This window comes from Hoplias malabaricus, chromosome 18 (genome assembly GCF_029633855.1).
Source record: "Hoplias malabaricus isolate fHopMal1 chromosome 18, fHopMal1.hap1, whole genome shotgun sequence".
NCBI classification, from domain to species: Eukaryota; Metazoa; Chordata; class Actinopteri; order Characiformes; family Erythrinidae; genus Hoplias; species Hoplias malabaricus.
Genome location: NC_089817.1, coordinates 17,323,962 through 17,339,415, shown reverse-complemented (window position 1 = coordinate 17,339,415; position 15,454 = coordinate 17,323,962). Strand labels below are relative to the sequence as shown.

General features: G+C 39.4%; 1 protein-coding gene across 5 annotated transcripts in view; it reads right to left on the bottom strand.

Moving 5' to 3' along the window:
- Positions 1 to 1,436: 1,436 nt before the first annotated feature.
- The window catches only part of synj1 (synaptojanin 1), a 31,582-nt gene continuing 17,564 nt past the window's right edge, over positions 1,437 to 15,454 (bottom strand). For 3 of the 5 annotated variants that reach the window (XM_066650567.1, XM_066650570.1, XM_066650569.1), the window contains 10 exons: positions 14,416 to 14,628; positions 13,749 to 13,827; positions 13,407 to 13,569; positions 12,268 to 12,453; positions 11,708 to 11,839; positions 10,556 to 10,594; positions 9,783 to 9,823; positions 9,007 to 9,196; positions 7,376 to 7,713; positions 1,437 to 5,034 (listed from right to left, as the gene is read on the bottom strand). In XM_066650567.1, coding sequence (XP_066506664.1) covers positions 4,186 to 5,034; positions 7,376 to 7,713; positions 9,007 to 9,196; positions 9,783 to 9,823; positions 10,556 to 10,594; positions 11,708 to 11,839; positions 12,268 to 12,453; positions 13,407 to 13,569; positions 13,749 to 13,827; positions 14,416 to 14,628 — 2,230 coding nt within the window. In that variant the 3' untranslated portion in view covers positions 1,437 to 4,185. Of the gene's footprint in view, positions 5,035 to 5,744; positions 5,769 to 7,375; positions 7,714 to 9,006; positions 9,197 to 9,782; positions 9,824 to 10,555; positions 10,595 to 11,707; positions 11,840 to 12,267; positions 12,454 to 13,406; positions 13,570 to 13,748; positions 13,828 to 14,415; positions 14,629 to 15,454 lie in introns of all 5 variants that reach the window. The other 2 variants (XM_066650571.1, XM_066650572.1) reach the window with 2 other exon arrangements.

Below are 15,454 nucleotides of genomic sequence, written 5' to 3'. Positions count from 1 at the left end.
AAGTAAACCCACGGCCGTGGGTTTAAAAAAAATCGAGTGAACGATTTACAATTCGTTCACGTTTTAATTAATACGAGTGCATTAATTGCAATTCATGCACAGGTTACATTTCATTTGAGTAGCGATATAGAAATTAGTAATTCGTGCACACATTTTAGCTAATTCAAGTGAATGAATTAGTAATTAAGGTGGCGCAGCAGGTAGTGTCGCAGTCACACAGCTCCAGGGGCCTGGAGGTTGTGGGTTCGATTCCTGCTCCGGGTGACTGTCTGTGAGGAGTTGGTGTGTTCTCCCCGTGTCCGCGTGGGTTTCCCACAGTCCAAAAACACATGTTGCAGGAGGATTGGCGACTCGAAAAACCCTCCAGGGTGTATTCCTGCCTTGTGCCCAATGATTCCAGGTAGGCTCTGGACCCACTGTGATCCTGAATTGGATAAGTGGTTACAGATAATGAATGAATTAATTAGTGTGTGCAAAACTAATTCATTCACTGCTTATGAAGTAAAATGACAGCTGACATTTAAACAAAACCACCCAAAAATATAATAATTATTTGCAGTGGATCACTAGCTACATTTCCTACAATTGTCCAGGGTCAGCCTCCCCGGGCAGGAACATGTTTTAAACTCAAGATTATAAATGAATAAAGAACAATATGTAGGCTTACAGTTAGAAACAAACTGAAACAGCCTTCACATAAAAAAAAAAAAAACAATTAAGAAAGAAAGTATAGAAGGAATATTAAATTTGTTCACTCAAATGAATTAAAATGTGTGAACGAATTGTAAATCAATATAAGTATATATATATATATATATATATATATATCAGAGGCTATTGCTCTAAGACTGCAAGGGAAGCTCAGCTTCCCCTAAAATGTCAAAAAATAAGTGATCAAATATCTAAGTGACTGTCTGTGAGGAGATGCTTGCATGGGTTTCCTCCAGGTGCTCCGATTTCCTTTTACAGTAAAAAAATTAAACACACACACATTGGTATGTGGATTGACGACTCTGTCCATAGGTGTGACTGTGTTGCTCTGTGAAGGATTGGCGCCCCCTGGAGTGGTCAGGTCAGTTTAGCTTTTATCATGGGCTAGCCAGACAGTGTGATATTTTCCTCTATCATGTTCAGCCGATTTGCGTGTCTGTGTTGCCCTGTGAAGGACTGGCGTCCCCTCCAGGGTGTATTCCCGCCTTGCGCCCGATGATTCCAGGTAGGCTCTGGAACCCCCGCGACCCTAAATTGGATAAGCGGTTACAGATAATGGATGGATGGATGGATGTTCAGCCAATTGATATTATAATGCATTGATTGTAAACTTTCAATTTAGGAATGCCTGGAAATGATAATATAATCACACGCCTCTAGCTATAACACACACACATTTGAAAGGGAATAAAAAAAAAAAAGGTCCAAGACCAATACATATCCATTTACATTTATTATTGCATACGTACAACACCAATTAATTCATACATCTGTGCATTTTGATATGCACTTAAAATCACAGATTGAATACTTAGTACTGAATTGCAGTCGTGGTTTGTGTGTATACATTGATTACAGTTAACACCACAGGGTTCTCTTTACTACTGAGCTAAAGCTACAAAGAAACATCAACCTCACAAAAAGGAATTAATAGTTTCCTATAAAACCTTTGCATGACTTTAAGCACTGGCTAATAACTTAGACTGAATGTTGTCATTGTAGCTGAATACATCTGAACAGTACATTTAATGCTTTCCAGTGGTTACATTATATCCAGTAGCTGAAGATTAATTCAATGATTTACCCCCTTTCTGTTTTGTTTAAAACTTCTTTTAATGAGGAGGTTTTTAATACGTATTTTGGGACGATTTCAGTTTCAGTAAATGGTCATTTCTCCATTTGCATAAAATACACAAAATGCTGGCTGGCATTCTTAAACCCTGAAATTCTGGAATGGTTTTTGTTAACGACTCTATGCCTCACTTTTAATATATCATGCTATATCTTGAAAATAATTTCTGACACCAAAACTGGCCCGTGACAAAAAGTGTCTGTTCACAGCTACATGTAAACCTGGCCTGCATCTCAAAAATATCCTCTTCCTCAGTTTTCCCTATAGAGACCAACTGATGTAAAGACTATCCCACATCCGAACCCTTCATATGTGAAGTTGAATGTGGAATAGGGTCATACTGAAATGTAACACTTTGTTTCCGTATTCACACACATTCAAATAAGACTTAAGCCCCTCGCTTCACAGTAGAGTGCTGGTCTTGGTTACACTGGACTCCCCCTTCGGATTGTGTTTATATGTAGAGATTCTCTTTTCAGGTGGAGTGAAGAGAAAATACCAAAGCAAGATCTAAAAGCATAGAGATAGGCCTTGGAGCTAGAGCATGATCACATGTACCATACTGCAATCGCAGCAGTACAAATAAAGGACCAGCCAATATCCAAAACAAATAAAAAATATATATCCATGCCTGAGAGCTAATTACCAGATCAGAACAAAGCAATACAGTGTGGAATGCACAGTAGTCAAAAAGCTGGGACTATTAATAACATAGATCTGCCTCCTCTCCAAGCTGATAATTGTATGCTTTGTACAGTGGTCGGTGACGACACTGTGTATTGATTAGTGTGAGCAGAGCAAAGTGCCCTTTAGTTAAAGAAAATGCGAATAAAATTGGTATGATTTTTTCCCCCCATGTGCGTGATTCAGCATGCTTAAAGGCAATCTGCATGTACTGAAAAGGCTGTTTTACTGTACTGTACTGGAGAATGATTCCTAAACAGCCTTCACTGACCAGTCTGGCTTCTAGGCCAGTTTCAACAAATGGAAAAAATAGAGAAGCCCCTCTCCCCAACAGCATAAACACAAAAGAGCACACATACATACACAGACGGCACCAGCCAAGACACATCACATTATAATCCCCACAGTAGAATAAATAGTGTTGAAGATGTTTACCACTGAAATTAAAGTACCAACAAATTAAAAACCTAACAGCAAATACACAGCCTTGGCTTCAAACTATAGCCAGGGTCCCTTGTCTTGGCACCCGAAACTGACATCAGAACTCACTAAAACAAACACATTCAATAAAATGTACTGTAGCACAGTGAAAAGCTTTGGATCAGATGAAACATAAGCACAAGAATACAAAGCTTTTTAGGAGGGGGGGGTGTGTGTGTGTGTGTGTGTGGTGGGGGGGGGGGGCAGACACAGCTCTCATGCCAACAGATAATCTGATATGCTCTCTCACTATAAACCTGAAAACTCAAAAACTCTGGCTCTTAAAGTACACGTGAAAGCCTAAAGGATAGAGCTTTTCAGTGCATCACCAGTATGGCATGTATATATTATGAAAAAAAAAAAAAGATATGTACACATTTTAGACTACTTTACATTGTTCATACTGGGAAAAACATACAAGGAAAGCTATATAATATATATATTCACAACTTATATACTTAGCACGTTGGTTTAGAATTACAAGAGAATACAGAGAGAAGAGTGAGTCCATTATGATCAGACACATGATCACTGCAAGCGTAACCACCCAGAAAGCACAGCGACGTAAGATGCCACAATTTAAGGTGATAAAAATGTAGACATTATAACAGACTGGACATACATTCATAATGAGAGAAAGTACATAAAGGGAGTTAAAGAACCATCAAGCTCTGTTTGTGTAAAACTCTAGGGGCATGTTTAAAATGGCTCTCTACACTGAAGATTCCATAGACATACTATAATGTGCAAAACTTATTGTTTTTAAGGGATACATTTACAATTTAGCCGTTTCTAACTATCCTTTTAATGCTGTATGGCTTGCAGGCAAAAATATGCATCAAATCATACGATAATATGATTATCTGAGATAGGAAGCAACTGGCCAAAGAACGCTAAAATATTGCACAGTATTTTTTATACACGTGTGTGTGCGTCTATGTATTCATAAATGTATGTCCAGATTCAGGCACCAGTTCTTTGCCAACCATTACTTTAAGCTAGAAGGGGTGTATTATTTTGGGCAAAGGCCTGCTCCGGGTTGAGTTATTTCAGAGGGACAAGTCAAAACATCAGAGACAGCACACGTTTGTACAAACCATACCAGAAATCAGATTTCCTCTAGTCTCCCCACACAATTCAGTAGAGCTTTACATAATAAAATATCATAGCCATCATCATCATCTTTCTGTGAACTCATTAGTTCTGGTTGGAATTGGGGGGTTCCTTGGGGTGATGTTGGGAATAGTCCTGACCGGGGCGGGAGGGGCCAGTGTTGGGAATGGTGTGGAGGAAGGGTTTGCCCAGTTGCTGTTAGAGTCAAAGCCAGAGATGCTTTGGGGCTGGTTCGCCATTACACTTGAGGACAAAGACAGCAGAGAAGGCCCTGTTGATTCTGCTGCTGCTTTAGCTTTTCCTGATATGGTGAAGTCCGAATCGTCCTCAAAGGTGACCCACTGCTGGCTGCGAATGGGTGGACCCAAAGATGGAAATGGATCTGAGGGTGGAACTCTGGAAAAAGACGGAGGGAGGGTGGAGCTTTGTCCCAAGGCAGACCAAGCTTTTTGGAGGCCAGGCTTGGCTTCCTGGGCCTGCTGCTGTGCGTAGAAATCAGGTGTAAGTGAGCGACGCTGCGCGGACACTGAACCAGTGAATGGGTTAGTGCTGTTGGGTCTGGGCTGGAGGTCAGATATGAAGGGGTTTGGAGAAGAGCGAAGGGTTTCCTGCGAACGGCTGCGGGAAGGTGGAGGCGGGGCCAGCAAAGAAGCAATTCTGCTGGGATCCAGAGCTGCTGTTGGGCTCTGCAAGGAAAACAGAGAAGTAGGACCAGAGGACAGGGTATTAGGTAAGGTGGATGAGGAAGAGGTGTAACCAGCGGATGAGGTGTGGAGGGAGGTATTCCGTGAAAGGGACTGGGTGTTCAGCCATGAGGAAGAGGAAGAGGAAGAGGAAAACAGGTCAGATGTGAGCGAGTCGAAGGGGTCTGGTTTCCATTGTGCTTCTCTTTGGATTCCATTCATTCCATTGGTCTGAAAGGAGAAACAAAAACACAGGTAGAAGCAGTGAACTTTAAGCTTCAGAAGGGTGTGAAACTTAAGTAACACAGTTGGCTAAATAAGTATATTACTATGAAATATCATTTGTTCATATCACAGTGTTTGAGTGACTAGTACTATCCCCAGCACACAGACATTTGATTACTGAACATAAACATAATAGATAATAAATATTAAAGTATATTATATATAACACATTTATAGTACAACATGAAAAGTTGTCAAACTGAGTTATTATGCTTGTTTTTGGTTTTCTAAAACAAAAATTAAATCTCACAAACTAGGACTTAAGGTGTGTCCTTGTCATATCCATGATTATAGTTTTGTGAAATATGGAATGCATAAAACGTCAACTTAAAATGTCTTAAGACAAAAACTGGGTGAAACTTTCCTTGAACCTTCTGTTTATCCATATAACAAGCTTTTTTATCTCTTTAAATGCAACTACATTTTGGAAATGCTTTCCAATATACAGTACTCAGTGTAAAGATGTTCAAGTTAAGTTTTACCAAAGATGTACATACTATTATACTACAAAATAATCTACAGACTTAAAACAGCCAAGTGAAACAGGTGAAAAATCAACTCGAACATGGAGGATGCTACAATGTATGAGCATACATTGTAAACGAGAACTATGGATCTGTGAAGACAGTTCTGAGGCCAGAATTAGCATTAAATACCTGTCAACCTGAGGATTGCTCCTGCTTGAGAGAGAGAGAAGAAGATAAACACACACAGACATGCATCAAAAAGGTTGGAAATATTACTGATAGAGAAAGTTGCAAGGGTACAATTTAGAGATACCACAGAAATAAAGAAAAGAAGAGAAAGCAGGGGTGCTTAAGAGTCTGATTTTTCATCTGTATTATAGATCAGACCTGAAGCGCAAACGTACAAAACCCTTAGTGTTCTACCATTCATGCAATAGCAAATGGATATAAGCAAATTCTTATAAATAAATAAATAAATAAATAAAAAGATAGATAACTTAATTCTTGATAACAGTTCACAAGACATTCCAAAACTATAGTTACTGTTGTTTTTCCTCACAAAACTTTAATGCAGAAACAGAGCTTGAGTTCAGGAAATATGCTTTTTAAACTACAGTAATAAAACCAGTCAAGTTGGTGCAACAGTTATGCTTGTAAATCTAATAAATCATCATTTTACACTCTGTTCAAGCGAAATAGTTTCACATGGAGAGTTCAATTATAACTTAGAAATGATATGTGTCATTCTGAGCCACTGTTCACCATTTAAACCAGTGGTTCTCAAACTGTAGTATATGCAACCACTGTGGTTCTCCTGCTTTATTCCAGGGAGGGAACACAATCCCCCAGTATTTTGCAAAATCCATGTAAAGAAAACCCATGGTTTTATTAGCTTGATTTCTGGACATAAGCAAAGGCTAGACACAGATGTGATCATTTTGGATTTTATTACAAAAAAAAAAGAGCAAGGCTATGACGAGCAAAACAAGCTGAGATCAAGCACATGAACAAATCCAGAGATACTCATGAACCGAGAAGGGCAAAATCCAGAGGCAAAAACAGAGAAACAAAGCAAGATTCTGTACATGTGAAGAAAAATAGAAGAAAACACTCAGGTGAATGAAAAAACGTGGCCAAATGCCTTCTCCTTGACCTATTTATACAAGCGGCGAGAGCCACTGTGAGCACATGCTCCAAGTAGCATGCTGTTTTTTTTTTCTCTTATTAAAGTTCATAATTGAAAAATACGAAATTGACCTCCCTTCTCATTTTTTATGCTTGATACCATTTTCCCATAGATTATTAGATAATTATTTAAAATTAATAAAATAGATAATTATTTAAATTTTTTACTCTGTAAAGGAGGATGAACCAAGGACACACGTTTCTGTGATATGAATAGGTGGTACTTGGAGGTTTTGTTTTGATAATGGGTGGTACTTGGTCTAGAACGTTTGAGAACCACTGGTTTAAGCAATTAAGGACAAGGTATGAAGCAATTCGAAAACTTGCTAGTCGAAATGGCTCTGCACCCTGTTCTACTACTTTAATGTGCTACCAGGCACTGTCTATTCAAGCTTTCATTTAAAAACATAACCTGATAAAAGTTAGGTTTTTTGTTTCTGTTATTGAATATGCTGGTGTATATATACGCTATTATTTTTCATTTTGTGATATTTGGAGTTTAATTGTACAAACTGAAACTGAAATTCTTACAAATTACACTGCAGACCCTAAAACGGTAAAACTAATGTAGTTTCAGTGGTGTTTAAGGTCAAGAACTGAACTAAATGAAGTGTATATTGTAGTGCAGTGCTAACCTGAGAGGCAGGATCTGGGGCAGTGGTAGGTACAGGTGGAGAAGCAGGAGCAGGGGCCTCAGCAGCCTCACGTGGAAGAGCATGTGAGGAGCGACTACGAGGCGGGGGCTTTGGGGAGGCCAAACCAGGTTGAGGGGGTGCTGCTGCTCCTGTGGCAGCTGCAGCCGGTTGAGGCTGCATTGGGGCAGGCAAAGTTGGCTGCATGGGCGGGGGCAGCTGGGGCACCATGGGTGGTGGAAGCTGTGACTGTATTGATGGCTGCATGGGGGAAGTGGCTGGAGGCTGCATGGGAGAGGTCATCTGTGGCCTCATGGGACCAGGAATGGAAGGAGGAGGACCTGTAAGGTGAAAGCACAAAACAGGGCTGTGTTACATATGGTGCTTTTTCACTGCATGGAACCCACACCATTAGGCACGGCTCTTTTACTTTTCCATGGGCCAAATCTGGTACCTGGTTGCTGGAACCCGGTACATTTTCAGTCCCAGCTCCTTCCGGGTTCCAACCATGCCAAGTAAGTACTAAAATGTGACGTGTAAACCCTGATTGGCCAGAGCCATGAAATGCAGAGCTCATTCAAATCCAGCACAAACTCGCTGCTTGTAAAAGCTCTTAAGACAGCAGCTTTCATATTTATTTTTATCAGACTCACAATGGCACCTCCTAACTTTACCTCGGGGTGTTTTGAAGAGTTTCATAAGCTCTTTCCAGTGAAAGCCGAGCGTGCAACAAGTAAAACTGATCTATGAGAACTGGGGCACAGAGCCGTGTTTAGTCCAAAAAATAAAAACAACACGCGAATACATGATGAGTAAACAACACCTAACTTTACGTTGTTGTGGTTTTCAAAGCCAGCGATTCCTGTAAGAGATGGGGGAAAGTGACAAGCTTTAAGTATGCCGAGCCGTGTCAAGTTGTGTCGTGTAGAGCCGGACCTATGAGGTGGAAAATCACCAGTAGACTGTAGTGGACATCCCGTAAGAAAATGCTCATAGACCCCTTAACTGTAAAAAGATCTATAGCCAAACAGCACAGACATAACATCTGTGGGGTAATGTTCTCCTCCAAGCGTATTACCACAAGCTGTGTTAGCAGCAGCTTGTAAAGAATGACACTTTTCTTCCAAGCACTGTATAAGACTGAGAGCTCTAAACAATCTTCATATCCTTTATTGTGTGCACTAAAGATATTTACTGGTTACAGTTCCAGTGTCATTATTGGTGCTTCGATAAATAAAAAAGATTCATGAAAATTCAATGGAAGTAAATAATTGTGTTCAAAATAAAAACGTCCAGTCACTAATCATGCCTAGTTATTCATTTATTCATTCAACCCATTTAGTTCAATATATTACAAAGCCTGATGTGAACAGAATCACAATCCAAGTATTTTGCCCAAATGATGGAGCAATACAGTGTAATGATTTTAATATTAATATTAAATTTGTAAGCATCTGTATGTTAGTCTAGTGGTAGTGTTTCCCACTTTGGTGCTGGAGTACCCAGTCCTGCACATCATACATTTCCTTTCTAACAAAATATCAGGTGCGTTAGAGCAGGGAAAATGCCAAAATAAGAAAAACATTGGGATGGCTAGAATCACAAAATTATCATGTTGGTGATTGTTCACCTACCTAGAGGGAGCTCTGCTGGTTTGGTCTGTGGCTCTGGAATGGGTCTTGGTGCTCCTGGGTGGTTGTCTGGGGCAGGTCTGGGGGCTCCTGGATGAACTTCAGGGATAGGTCTGGGAGCACCAGGGTGGGAAGGAGGAGGAGGTCTGGACTGAGGAGGCACACTGATAACTCCTGCTCTAGGAGGGATGTTCTGAAATAAAAAAAAATAATGATTTAACTCAAGTAAATGTCCTTTTCTGGCTAAATTATACATCTCGTCTCATATACCTACTCTCTGTCAACACTCCAAAGTAAACAAATCAGTAAATAATTAAGATTATTTAAAAAAACAAAAATAATTTGATTTTGTAACTTTATTTTATAATATAAAAAAGGCAAACAAACTTCAGATTGTTCTATGAATCATAATTCTATGATTATTTTATGAATAGTACAATGATTACGTTGATGCACTAAGGCAGAACTCAGCAAATAAATCTATATCTAAAATATAGATATCTATAATATTTAGATCATTGCTGTCCAGTCTAAAACATGTATCTCATTATTTGTCAAATTTCATGATGAATGCATCAATAGAAGTGCTCCAAAAATGACTTGAAATAAAATCTTTTTACAATGATTTCCACTGAAATTTTAGTTTTTCCTTCTGTAAATCTGCTATTTTGGAGATACATGTCTTGCACTGGACAGTGCCGATATCAAATATCTGACAATGGCTCTAACTGTTTCTCATTTTTAAAGATTATTTTATATGCTATTCAAGTTATACCCACCGGTCTTGGGACACCTGGCGCACCAGTGGATTGTCCTCGTCCTGAAACATAACAAAAATAATGCTTTTGGTTAAAAGTCCATATTTGCTCTGGACATAAACAACTGCATTATTACATTCCTAATACTATCAGCGGACTCTGCTTCAGTGATCTCCGTTCTAACCCTTTTCTTTCAGCTCAGTCCTCTCTTGATTTGATAGCATGCCCAGAAAGACACATTTATACCAACCAGCTCATGCATATCACTTTCAGAAGCCGCTGGAGGAACAAGGATTTAGAAATAAAGGCAAACATCTGAGCCACTGTATGCTGATTTGCTGCAGTTCTCTCATCACATGCTGATCTCCCCTACACTTCTGATTCTTCTCTTTCTCCATTCTTCCCTAGTTCTCAGCAAGGCTCTTGGTATGATTCCCTTCTTCCTGGTCAGTGAAGGGTCAAACAGAACAGATGCTGCCAGGCGGAGCTACCTGGCCAACGGCAAATTCGGATCACTAAACTATTCTTTGGCGCCCAGGTACACTCCCTTTCCCACGCAACTTAAATGACTGAAATGTCCCGAATTGGGAAGCCAGGAAAATGCTATTGAAAGTGGCCAAGCTGGGATCACTGTTGCAGCCACGTGAAGACAGGCCAACCCTCCTAAGGCTCGCTGTGCTCTGGAAGTCTAGCCAAGGATTATGCCACTGAGACATGCATAAGGCCTGTATGCTTCCCCTACACTACAATGTAACGAAATGAATGACATTACATTTCAGTCCACAGATACTTACCAGCAACGTCGGCTCTGGCTAAAGCAGGGCTTTTTTGTCCTTTGCAGCATGGAGGAGGAAGTGATGCGCTATTATTCACATTATCATCATAATCATTGCAATATTTTTATATGCAAACTCTTTTGAGAAATGCTCTTACCATGTCACGCTGATTAAAGTAGTTATCACAACTATTCCTCTTTAAACTGTACTATGCTGGAATGAAATATCTACAGCTTCACACAAAACTCACAACAGCTGAATGATTAGAACAACTGGAACTTTATGCACTAAATAGGGGCTCTCAACAATCTAAATCAGTCTAAGCAAATACCATTTGGAAGTGCACAGACTTTCATTTGGAAGGATAACAATTATACATGACAAACACTAGGGGGTGTCACCCTGAAACTACATATTTGTCATAATTACCTTCATTTTCATTCAAGTCACATAGGTTTAGAGGCTCTTCAAAGCCTTCAAACAAGGATTTGCAAAGTTTTCAACAAAGTGCAATGGCTGATAAAACACTGAGAAATATCTGCATAGATACATAAATAATCTATACATACTTATTCGGAATATTAATATTTGCCCAGTGGTATTTAATATTCAGGCCCATGCTGATTGTAAGTATATGCAAAATGTCTACAAGGAAGTATTAGAAGACAAGTGACTATAACACTGGATCCAGGCATGAATAAACTTCTACAGGAAAAAAAAAAAAAAAGAAAAAAACATATCACGCTCTTAACACCTTGCTACAACAAACACAAAATTACCTTCTGACTCCCTCCAACCAGATGAAGGGCTTTTATCTATATTTGAGGTAATAATAATTATTGAAAAATAATTAAAAATCAATGTACACTGGTAAAGCTTCATTATGGTCATTCTATTACACAGAAATATAGTTAGCATTTACAGACACTATTCTAAATTTCTGTTATATTTAATTAAATATGCAGACAAAAAAAAAGGAACAATCATTTCTTTATTTCCTAAACCTATTTTAACATGGCCAACCCATTCTATGAAGCATAAACTGGAAAATATTAATAATTTTTCATAAATACTATTTGTTTTTAGTGATAAACTGACTTATTGCTATCGAGATGATAGTTATTTGAGTAACTATGTCAAAAAATGCTAAAAAAGAGACATCTGCTGTACCTGAGGGGGGTGGGGGCCGCTGTGGGGGTGCAGGTCTGGCAGGGGGGGCGTTGGGGCGTGGCGGAGGGGGGCGTTTCGGTTCCAGACTTTGAGATGGAGGAGCTCCTACTGCCTGACTATCCACAGGAGATCCTAAAGAGAGTCATAACTGATTAAATTCTCCATTGTGAGCATCAACATTATTGCTTCCATATAGAATGTATTTTGGTGTAAAACGGTGCACTAAGAAAGCACAGCACAAACTTTATTGTACTCTATTACACTCTGGAAGCCTGCACTACATACTCAAATCATCAGTGACACTTTGCAAGCTTCAATCTTTACCTTCCAGTTCTCTCTTACATGTGACTGGACTTAGACCGCCTTTCACACAGTGGAAAAAAAGATGTCGTATGTCAATACGTATGTCGTTTACGTTTGTCAATACGTATGTCAATACGTTTAAACTGGGTTTAGATAAAGCTAAATATCAATAGCAGACAAAACAGTGCTTATATTCTTTGATCAGCATTTTACAATTATATTTTAAAACAGAAAAAAAACACAGCAAGTTTCTCTACCTTGTGGGGGTCCGGCTGTACGTGGGGGGGCTCTGCTGGGTCTGCAGGGAGGTGCAGGTTCTCCGTGGGTTGGTGAGGGGCAGGGGCTGGAGCGAGGAGAGGCAGCAGGGGAAGCTCCAGGACCCATGCCCAGTCCAGGCTGCAAGTGCTGAGGGAGAATATCCTCTACCTCCTCATCTACATCACCTTCAAAAACAGCAGATTTAAGTTAATTTAATTCAGATTTAATCTCAGCCACAGTTAACATACAACAAGGAAATGTTTACTGTTCCTAACTATTTTGTTGACCACTGTAAAAACTATATAATGGTTATATAAATGTGATAAATATCGATATATAAATATCAAATTTATACAATTTTCCCTTAGCAAATGTAGTCAATTAGCTAATATCTGGTGAATATTCAAATATTCAGGAGGAGGTGCAGCAATGTCTCTGGTTATGAAAATCCCTGTCCAATGCCTATTATAAAATCTCTATTATGTTGATAAGTCTGAACTTCGAGAGTGTGAGTGTGGTGTTGGGGGGGGAGGAGAATGGTGGGGAGTTGAGGATAGTCTCCGCCACAGAAACTCTGGCCGCCACAAGTAGTACCTGTAGTGCACTAATCTGGCCTATCTCTCAGGGTTTTGCCAGCTGCATTCTGATTGGCTAGCTGTACGTCCAGGTATAATGTCTCTACTCTGACGTTAATCATGAAGACTGCCTCCTTCTACGTGTCATGCCAAAATAGCAGACTTGTGTCTGGTCCTTTTGCATGTCAGTTAAATTTGCTTTCCTGCACTAGCAGGTGGTTCTAGGCCACGTTAACTAGTGAAAGGTATCAGACTTTCCCTAGAGAGTCTGGCAATGGAGACTAAGCTGAGATCTGTTGTTTAGAATTGGAGAGCCTGAAAACAGGTGTAGTGGAGCATTACCTTTATCAATGACCTACATTTTGTCCCAATACCTACCCAACAATTGAATGATTGATTCGGGTTCAGCCCAACAAATCTGCATCATTATTATGTGCTAAAGCTATGACGCTAACGTTGTTAGAGAAACAACAATAATTACTTGCTTATCTCTCTCAAAACATATACCCCATTCCTTACTTCAGTTTCTCCTGCTTAGAGATAAAAAGTCATGACCCACATACCCTCCATATCAAACTCATCTCCCATGTCAGTATCCTCAGCGAGTAGTGTGGAGCTGGCAGAGGTTGGGATGCTGCCACAGATCCTCTCCACGCTCATCTCCTCTTCTAGACTCTTAATCCAACCAGGGCTTTTCAGACGGATGTCTATGGTCTTTCCCAGCACCTGAAAAAATGATCCACAGTGAGTCCAGAATCTACTTAGACAATGAGCGGTGACACAATAAATCTTTTAAACTTAAACCATTTGCAAGATAAGCACCGCCACATATGCAACTGCTATGAGTAAAAGTGGTAAGAGCTAAAAACTAGATTCTGTCAAACACCTGAAATTCAGTTACTTACAGTGGAGTCACTTAATGAAAGCGCAGCCAGGGCAGAGTACCCTTCCAAAAATGTTACCCACATCTTTTCCTCCACAAATCTGTTCAAGAAGAAAATACACAAATGATTTAGACCAAACAGTGTCATTATATGCCTCAAAGTCCTCATTAATATTCACACATGATCCTCGTTTTCCTTTTTTTTTTTAACTGAAGGCCATATTAGATTTATGTATAAATCCTGTTTTTTGTATTTGAGGAAGCATCATACTCAGCCACTAGAGGGCGATATGCACTGGATGATACCAGACATCCACAGCAAAGCAGAAAATGAAAGAGCTAGGGAGCATGCTGCTGTACCCTGAATACAATTATTATCAGCCAGGACTTCACTATACTATATACGTTACATATTTGTCTGATGCATGCTTGTAAATACATTTTGCAAAAATAAGCATGAACAAAAACCTTCAGTTTTAAGACTTTTTAAAGTAATATATTTATTCATCAAAGAAAATGCCACTATAGACTCTTTAGTTATTCATTAGGGCTGCCTCATGCTACTGTAGGTGTAGTTTTCCTGCCGCAGCCTAAGCTCAAAACTCAACGGCGGTGGCCCTGGGATCAAATCTGTGGCCTTATTCAGGTCAAGTGTTCAGCATACCAGCATGACCTGCCCATGATCTTACCTGATCAGGATGACTTCTCCAAAGTTAGCAAATTTGTCCAGCAGCTCATCTATAAGTGCATCATCAAAGTAGTCGTCAGGCCCAGAGCTACACAGGGAGACCAAGATGGTGCCATCCGGTGGACCCTGAAGCGCGATCACCTCTTTATACACCTGGTGACGTGCTTCCGGATCTACTTCCAGAATATCCACATCCACGACAGCCACCACCGGCCTGAAAGGAGCACAGAGAATTATTATGAGGACACAATTGTACTAGTGTTTGTTAGGCCAATGTTAGACCCTATAAAAGACAAATGCGCAGAACCTAGAAATAATGAGTAAAATAAAATTCAAGAAATACACAGTGCAAAAACTTTTTTTTAGGAGATTGTTTTTTTAAAAATAATATTTTAATGGATTTTATGGGATAGCTGTTCCAAAACACTAATATCAATTCCCATTACAATACTAATACACCATTGCATTGTGTACTACATGAGGTGGCAGAAGATATTCGTAATTTATCCCAAGCATTTTTAGAAGTGTTATTGCAGGGCGATGCAGACATACCAATGCGGCACTGGGCACTTGAGTAGGCTATGGCATATGCGTTGCTTTGTCAATTCAGAAGCATAAATAGACCTTTAGTGCTGATTTTTGTTTGTTTATTCTTTTCTATTCCTTACAGTTCTGTCACAAAAACCAATTCTGTTTCTGCCCAATGGTTTTTCACTTGTTTCAATGAGCATCTTCTATTATGAAGATGTACTGATAGAAAATGCCATGTTTCCTTTAATTAGCTTTTCACATTTTTAGACTTGTGCCAATATTTGTTTTAGTAATGCAAATTACAAAGTCATACTATCATTCTTTAAATAGTTTAAAACAATTCAAGGCATTGTTAAGACTTTGAACCAGTTCGTTCTGTAAATTGCACCTCTCAATATTAATGCTTAAAAATTCAAAGGTTATGGAATTCAATCTTGTTTATACTGTGAAGCCAAGTTTATAAATGTCAATGCTCAAAATATTCTCAGTTATTAATTAAGAGCATCACC